The sequence below is a fragment of the Populus trichocarpa genome, chromosome 2, assembly GCF_000002775.5.
Source record: "Populus trichocarpa isolate Nisqually-1 chromosome 2, P.trichocarpa_v4.1, whole genome shotgun sequence".
NCBI classification, from domain to species: Eukaryota; Viridiplantae; Streptophyta; class Magnoliopsida; order Malpighiales; family Salicaceae; genus Populus; species Populus trichocarpa.
In genome coordinates this window covers 9,017,268-9,026,228 of record NC_037286.2, presented here as the reverse complement: position 1 = coordinate 9,026,228, position 8,961 = coordinate 9,017,268, and the positions used below count along the sequence as shown (strand labels likewise).

General features: G+C 33.4%; 1 protein-coding gene across 1 annotated transcript; it reads left to right on the top strand.

Annotated features, from left to right (window-relative positions):
- The first annotated feature begins 4,509 nt into the window (after nucleotides 1–4,509).
- On the top strand, nucleotides 4,510–6,839 carry LOC7472661 (cyclin-D5-2). Its single transcript, XM_002302374.4, has 6 exons — nucleotides 4,510–4,981; nucleotides 5,086–5,172; nucleotides 5,257–5,551; nucleotides 5,660–5,793; nucleotides 5,905–5,973; nucleotides 6,617–6,839. The coding sequence occupies exons 1-6, from the start codon at nucleotides 4,724–4,726 to the stop codon at nucleotides 6,752–6,754; spliced, it is 981 nt and encodes a 326-aa protein (XP_002302410.3). The 5' UTR covers nucleotides 4,510–4,723; the 3' UTR covers nucleotides 6,755–6,839.
- The last annotated feature ends 2,122 nt before the right edge of the window (nucleotides 6,840–8,961 follow it).

Below are 8,961 nucleotides of genomic sequence, written 5' to 3'. Positions count from 1 at the left end.
TTCTTCGTTTCTCCAACTTAAGATCGATCATATCCTCTAGTCCCGATTCTTGCCAAGGTTGATGAACTGACGCAATTAACTCCAAATTTAGTTGGCAATTAATTCTACGTAATTGCGTTAATTCCCAAGTACTGGTGGAGTTCTGTTATAATTTATTCAGACTCGATCTCCTTTTTTTTTTTCCAAGAGAAACTTCTTTTGTTAGGGTCAGAAACTGTGTCTCGTAACCAGTAGTTGGATCATGATCCAACTAATGGGGATTGATTTTGAGCTTTTCCTTTACAAGTAGAGATCAGACAAATAGAACGAGCTACAATGTCACTCCGGGTTCCATGTAAAAAGCAGTTGGCCAAAGGACCCATGAGACAAACACACAACCTTTGTATTGTCATTCAATGCTGTAGATATGTTGCTGCTGGAAAAGAAAGTGCTTCTCAATTCGACCCCACTTATATCAGCTATTCTTCTCTGTTGATTAAAACCAAGGAAGACAACCTCTATGTGTTCCATAATCAAGGAACAAGTCAATTTATCAGAATTCCTTTATGATGATGACACCAATCTCATATCCTCTGTGATTCTACACCCGTATATGATAGGCCCTCCAAAAAGTATTGTTTTACTTGAAACATATAATGAGAAATGGGTTATATCATTTTAAAAGACACTTTTAGAAGAGAAGTGTGTTTTGTGTTTATAAGTGACCAAAACTCTCGTTTTTTAGTTGATATGAGATTAATGACATCATCATAGCCCCTAAACAAGAGGCTTGGGTAATCACACATTGTTGACGTTCTCATAGACTGCGCCACATAGAGGGCTTAGTCCCTTTAAAAAAAAAGTGTTTTTTATGCTTATAAACAATTAAAATCCTTTTCTTTTAACCGATCGACGTGTGATTGCTAGCATCATCACTTTTAATGGTCATCACTTAAAAAAATAAACCATAATAATGCCAACGTGATTACAGAAAGCACAAGGAACATTAAATTATGAATTTTGGTGTTTAAGAAATTTCGTATTCAATGTGATGGAAGGGCTGAGTTCTGAAATGAATGATGGCACACATCCAATGAAATCTGCAATGGAACGCAGTACGTGCCAGGAAATATTGCCAAGCATGTGAATGATGACAAGATCAATATTATCTGTAGCTGATGTTAGATTTCAGGTCTGCTCGATATCAAAATTGAGTTTCATGTATTGAGATTTTGTGGACCGCTTACCTGCATTCATTCAATATGCACAATGCTCATATATTCGAAAGAATATTCTGTGCCCGCCCCCATATTACAAGTTCGATGCAAAGGTTTAATTTGTTCATTACTAGATTAGTTGGGACTATGTTGTAGCATGTCATATATAATTAACCAGCCGTAAGCTTGGATCTGATTTGATTTACCTTGATTCTATCTTTCTTAAGCTTGTCCTGATGAAAGAAGATCAGTTAAGTTGAGTTTATAATGATTCGGTGTAATCTGGATATATATATATATATATATATATATATATATATAGCTGAGTAGTCAAGGCAGAGCTGGTGACAGAGTACTAAAATAAAAACTGATCAGAAAAACAAAGCAAGATTCCATGGAGACTTTCATAGGGATGCATGATATAGGACACGAACGACCAGAGACATTTAATACCATCCCAGCTCAGAGACATTTTTTAAGATGCACTGGACAATTAATTTTGATAATAATAATAAATACCTTCGAACTCGGTCTCCAAGGCCGAGAATAAAAGAGGTATGTGATAAAGTTGAAGAAATAGAGTGGAATTTTGTGAAGCTATTAAAGATTGTCAGAGGTAATTAGAGATACTATAATGAAGTCATAGTTTATATTAACGTGAGCTGCCACCGAGAATTTTTATAGTTAATTAGCTAATTAGCTTTTAGATCTTGTGCCATCTTTTAATAAATGTGGAGGACTTCACTTTAGAAAACGCTAAAATTGGGAAGAACCTAACTTGGAATCTTTCGTTGGGTTTTCATTTGGAGTTAACATAAAGAAAGGAAGTTCCATTTGTTTTCTGCTGCATCTTTTTGGCGAAAAGGAGATTAAAAGTTCGGATCTTTTCTTTTTCCCGTTCGAGGGTTTAGTCAATGTCTTCAACACAGTATGCGTGCGTCTATCCTCTCAGCTTTTAGTTTAGAATTTTTTTTTTTTAACGTAGGTGTTCGGACCAGTTTGCGTGTATCTTTATTAATCTCACGAATTTTAAAGTTAACGATCATGTAAGTCTTCAATGATTATCATATTAATAATCACAGGGTTCAAACTAGAAATTAAAAAAAAATAAACTTCTGAGTCGATTCATGAAAAATTATAAAGAGAGAAAGTGATAGAGTTTCTTTCCCATTAGCTCGAGGAAACTTCAACAACTTGACGAATAGAATAGGTAAGCGACAAGGCAGCACTCGTCGAGTACGTAAAAATTATTTCTAAAAAATCAAATTTGAATAATCTTATCATCACATTACGAACAAGGTTTAGCCGATGCACTGGACTCGTTCTAAGATTATTCAAATAGATTTCATATCTCATCAACATTAGCCGATGCCCTGAACGTCAAATAAAAATGAATAACTCTTCATTTTATTATAGTATCCAGTGTTATTTTTTTAAAAAAAATAATGGTACAATTAGTTGTGTTGAACAGTTTAATAACTTGCCATCATTTAAATTACTGGCTTTGACAATCATTTAATACGTAAGAGTTAAAAGAAAAAGATGCCGAGAAATTGATTTCTAATTAAGAATTTAAAACATCTTATTTTTTATATATATATATATAGAATCCCATGAACCCATCGATGTGTGCAGGGCAATTTTCTACATGGTGATAGTTTATATAAATCTGATTTATACTATAGTTAATTACTATATCATTTACTTGTGTTGTACTACAAATTAGATCAATTTTTTTAATGTAAAAAAAATATTTAAACATTGCTAATGTTTTTTCTAATAAAAAAATTATTTTTATTTTTTAAATATTGAAACGACGACATATTGGATCGATTCAAGTTGATCTGTCAAATCTGCAATCCGGGTCATCAGACCGTGATAACTTTATAGAAAGCAAATTAAAATAAATTATGAAGGTCAATTCATAATCAACCAAATATTGAAGGACAAGGTTTTAAAAAAAAACATATAAAAAAATATTAGAGGCAACCCGAGTTAACCTGTCAAACCCACAACTCAAGTCATGAGATCAGAATAATATTATAGAAAACAAATAAAAAAAATTATGAAATTCACATCTTCAATCAACTTAATGTTGAAGGATGAAATGAAAAAAATCAATTAAAAAAAAACTCAAGTCAACTCAGACTTACCTTTTAAACCCGCGACTTAGATCATAAGATTAGGATAATTTCATAAAAAGTAAATAAAAAAACTACAAAGCTTCATTTTCAATAAACCTAATATTGAATGTTGAGATTGAGAAATAAAAAATAAATTCATGAGACCAGAATAATTTCATAAAAAGCAAATTAAAAAAAATTATGAAACTCAATTCTCAAATAATCTAATATTGAATGATGAAACTGAAAAGAATAAAAAAAAACTAGATTGAAAAAACTAAATCCACGAGACTACAATAATTTCATAAAAAATAAATTAAAAAAAATTATGAAACTCAATTCCAAAACAACCTAATATTAAAAAATAACCCAAAAAATAAATAAATAAAACTCAGATCAACCTGTCAAATTCATGACCCAACCATGAAATCAGAATAATCTCATAAAAATTAAATAAAAAATAATTAAAAAAATAGCAAAAAAAACTTGAGTCAACTCGAATTAACCTGTTAAACTTATGATTTAGGTCATGATATCGAAATGAATTTATAAAAAAAAAATTACAAAACCCCACTTTCAACATATCTAATGTTAAAGATTGAAATCGAGAAAAAAAAAACCTTGAGATTAATATATAACCTAATAAAAAAACAAATCATAATTTTTAAAATAATCTAATATTAAAAAATAAAATTAAATAAAAAAATTAGGTTGTTAACTATTGAATTAAAAGAAAAAAAGAAAAATATATAAAATATTATTTTAATTGAATAATATTTTATGAGTGTTTTGCAACTGTTTGCATTAATTTAGCCACTGTTTTATTAATGTTAATAGTAATTTAAATACAGATGACTTTCTGACTGGTCCTCTCTGACATGAGGACCAGCTGTATCGCCATATCAGGATGATATTGCCATCTTTTTTTCTTTTCTTTTTTTTTTCTTTTTTAAAAAAGAGAGATATTGGCCCCTGTGATGCAAAATGTTTTTGATTGTCCCTCCTAACCAATGTGCAATTTCCAGGTACCAATACCCGCTGTACGGCACCCACCTGACAAGTGACCGTCCCCCACATATTCTCATCGTCGGGGTGTGAAGCATACGCTCCTACATTCACGTCATATCCAACAAAGATCCCCCACCCACCCTTCTACTTCGAGTCCAAAAACTGATCTTTATTTTTACAGTATAAAACAAAAGAAAAGAAAGCAAGCAATCTCTTAATTGGATAAATTAAAATCTAGAAAAAATACTTGTTACGAAACAATCCCGCGACTTCTTTCCATAGACAAGCCTTAAAACAGTGACCAAAAATCTTCGCTCCTCATCTCCATCTCCCTTTTCCAAACTTGTTTTTCTTCTCTTTTAGCAGTTAATAATTTCACACATGCTCTCGTAAAACATGGCGGGCGAATCTTTATCTCCCAATGATCTTCTTCGTCAAGAAGATTTTCGTGCTGAATTGTCAGTGGCAGATGAAGATGATACATACATTGATATTTCACGGACTTATGTTGGTGATCCAGATACGGAAGAAGAAGAGTATTTGGCGTTGTTGGCTAATCAAGAACCTCATCGTGGGTTCAGTGCTAACGACACTTTGGTTATTGATAGCTGGTTTAGAAATGCTCGCTTGGAAGCTATTACTTGGATTCTCAGAGTTAGTGTTTCTTTCTTTATCCCCCTTTTTTTTCCCCTTTCAAATTGTTATCAACACTTTCTTGTTCTGATTCGTTGTTTTGATGGAATATTTTTTTGATGCAGACAAGAAAAACCTTTGGTTTTCATTTTCATACCGCTTACTTGTCCATGATATATTTTGATCGGTTCATTTCAAGTCGTTCCATTGATGTAAGACTTTTGAATCGAAGGTTTCAACTACATATGCGCTTCTTCCTTTACTTGTGGTTTGTTTATGGTTTTTTGGTATTGCAGAGAAGGTATTCTTGGGTAGTTAAATTGATATCAGTAGCATGTATTTCTCTGGCCTCAAAGATGGAGGAAGTACAGGTGCCCTCTTCACCGGAGTTCCAAACAGATGGGGTTATATTTGAAAGTAAGAGTGTTAAAAGAGTAGAGCTTGGAATATTGAGCACATTGCAATGGAGAATGAACTATACAACTCCTTTTGCTTTTCTTCGCTACTTCATAATGAGATTCTCCCGGCAGGATTCTCCACCGAGGGAAACAATATCTAGGACCGTGCGATACATTTTGGCTTTAATGAAAGGTGCTTAATTTTATTAGACATCAATGCTAGTTTTGGGTTCATCCTTTAATTACTTCTTTTCAATTATTTTGTTTTACATTGATGCCAAGTATCTTACACTACATGCAGAGATACATTTGATGAGCCATCGACCTTCTGTTATAGCAGCGGCTGCCTCATTAGTGGTAATAAATAACAGCTTAACAAGAACCACATTGGAGACCCAGATGAATTCCGTTGCTTATCCAGGATTTCTTAATATTGTGAGTAATTAATTTGTTCACGTTTTCTAAACAAAAAAATAATATGTTTTCTTCATATAGTTAGATTAATCCTTTAACCTTGGACTTCTTCTTTGCCTTTTTGTGTCGCAGGAAGATGTGTTTCGATGTTACAATCTACTGCAGCAATTAGATGTGGAAAACCTTCGATCAACAGCTAATGTAAGTTCAGCTAGTAGGAATTCTTCGATAAATGGCATCAAGAGAAGACGGCTTACATTCGATGATCCTGATAAGAATTAAGGGCAGCTTGATGAAAACACTTGGATAGAGAAAAAGATTGTCTGTGATACGAGTTTTCTTAATGATCCTCCACCCTATGGATATGTAATTTGGAGTTGATTGAAAATGTCTCCTTAAGGAGCAACCAAAGAAAGGAGAAACAGAGAAAGGAAAAGTAGATAAGGCAACGCTTTGGGTTACATAGAGTAAAAGCTCATAGTGTTAGCAGGCCAATGCCACAAGGTGGGAAAAAGAATAGAGGCCAGGAGAAAGGTCTTGAAGACTGCTTGTACAACATTTGGCTCATATGCTTACTCACATGTTCATTTTTATTTTTTTTGCCAAAATTTTTTAGTTCTTTTGTTTTTTTTTTCTATCTGGGTTTATAATGTCTCTTGCAACCCTGCCTTTTGATGGGATGCTTTCTTGAGTCTTTGAAATGGCTGTGATAGCAAATTGAGGGCTTATGAGTTTGGGGGAAAGAGGTATCTCTGTTTGTGTGATTTGATGTAACAGTGCCGCATGTTAGCCATCACAAAAGTAGCGTAAAGGCGAATGTGATTGGATTTGTTTGAATGTTTGGGGGTTGCCTCTCAAAGCGAGGCCTGCTTTATTTCTCTTTGAGGCCTTGTTGGCTGTATTCAAGTTTGAGAGGGGTCATGAAACCCAAGACATTGTCTATGGGAATCAAAAGGAATTTCTATGTTTGATTATACTTTGATGGAATAGATTTTCGTGTCTGTAAACTGCATTTTCCCAAGTCATTTCATTTCCTATAATGATAATAGCGTTGGATTGTTATGGCTTTTCTGGTGAAGGTACTTTATGTTAGTTCTGTAACCATACATATCCAGCAGGGAAAAGGTTCTTTTATCCTCATTTGGTTGTTCTGATGCTTACTGAGTTTGAAACATATTCACCTTTTCCTGCAGCTGCTGTGATAATAAACCTTCTTACCATTGAAAACATGTGAAGGGAAAATAGAGCTACACAGTAACTAATTAACCATTTTTTTTCTTGGACGATCTCCATTCAAACCAAAGATACGTGCAGATTAGGTTGACGTCTCTGGAGATATCATTTCATGTGTGAAGATTTTTCTTTTCTTTTCTAAGAGGTTCAAGAGGCGTGACTGTGCAGTCAATACTGGCAAAGCAGCACTCGGGGCTCTTCCTGGCATATTAGTATCCCTCACCAGCTGCCAACTCTGCTGGTGTCGAGGCAAAAGTATCTAGATTTGAACCAATGTCAGGCTTACCGTATTCGCCTCCTAGTTTCTTGCCCTCTATGTAAAGGGCTTCTTTATTCACAATCTAGCCATCTGATGTATCAACGGTCAAAATAAGAGCATAGTCTTGCAGCAAACATGTACATTTGTTTAGGTATATTCACAGCTGCTGACACTTCAATGCTGGCGATGGCAAGGAAAGTTTCAGCTGCCAACATTCGAGTAAAAGGACCCTTTTCTTTCAAGGTCGGTTCATCTCCTTGACTTGATTGGGTGCATTCTAGCTATTTGCATAGAGTGGTGAAGAGAAGGCTTAACAATTATGGCAGTGATTATTATCAGGAGGTTGCCAGGGCTAGATCAAATCTATTTTGACCACTTGATGCGTTGGGAAGAGCCGAGAGAAAGGCTCTTGTGATGCACAGACTCTTCAACGCGTCGGATGACTAAGATTCTTCTATGTTTCAAGGAGTCAATCCCATAAATTACCAAAAAGAAAAAAAGGAATCGATCTCATATGATACAATCATTTATCAAGAATTTCAGATTTTCCAAATTAAATACAATCCTGAATCCCATTGTTCACGAGTTGGATGTATTTTATTTATTTATTATTGTGGTCAAACCAGTGTTTTTTTTTTAGATTTAAATTGATTTTTTTATATTTTTTTTCTCTTTTTAATGTCTTAATATTAAAAATATTTTTTAAATAAAAAATACGACTTTCAAAATATAATTAATATCTTTTGGGAAAATTATGCCTTGGTCCGGCTCCGGGTTAATGAAGACCCCACAATCGGATTGGAAAGTGAAATGAACCCTTATCTATTGTTAGATGCTACAGCACATAGGCCACGTAACAATTCTTTGAACATGATTTAATGTGTCTATGGACCGACATCATCCATAGGCCATGTCCTCTTTTTTTCAATAAATTTTTGAAATAGTAGTAACTATTATTTTTAAACCTAGGTTAGATAATGTGTTTTGCCGGGTTACCAAGTTATTTCGGGTTAATTTTTAATTTTTTTAATATAAAAATATTTTTTTATTAAAAAATAATGTGAACTACTATCGAGTTTTATGCCAAGTCTTATCAAGATAATTGGGTCACCGAATCAATTCAGTTTTTTATTAGATTACCCGAATTTTTGTTTTTTTCTATTTTTTTTTTGTAAATCTAGTCTAATTTCGTTTTAGTTTTCGGATTGACTTGTCAGACCAGATCAAGTTTTAAAATTATGATAGAAGAAGTTATTTTTTCAAGCGGTTTTTTAAGAAATATATTAAAATATTTTTTTTTTAATTTGTAAAATTTATTTTTAATCTTTTTAACGTAAAAACAATTATACACCAAAAATAATTTGATACTAAAAAGATTAAAAATGTTATAAAGTACAGTTAAACGGAAATATCAAACACTTGCTTGCTTAATGGACATGTACGTACGGGGACATAAAGCTGGCCCTGGCCTCCACTTTCTATCCACAGTCAACAATAACTTACGCATCTCTGGCATTGGTTAAACGCAGAACTAGAAATTGGAGGCCAGGTCATAACTGCCTCCAAATGTCTGCAGTCAGTCAGTCTTGGTATCTACATTTAATTAAAGACCATCCGGCCTTCTCTTAGGGTTTCTTTCTCTTCCCCTTCCTTTTATTTCCCCTCTTATTCAGGTTATTTTTAGTTTTTAGCACTAT

Bases quoted from the DNA above. Each gene is read 5' to 3' on its own strand.
- LOC7472661 (XM_002302374.4), top strand. From the start codon at position 4,724: ATGGCGGGCGAATCTTTATCTCCCAATGATCTTCTTCGTCAAGAAGAT. The intron at 4,982-5,085 runs GTTAGTGTTTCT...TTTTTGATGCAG, and splicing joins CTATTACTTGGATTCTCAGA to ACAAGAAAAACCTTTGGTTT. The intron at 5,974-6,616 runs GTAAGTTCAGCT...TTGAATGTTTGG, and splicing joins ACCTTCGATCAACAGCTAAT to GGGTTGCCTCTCAAAGCGAG.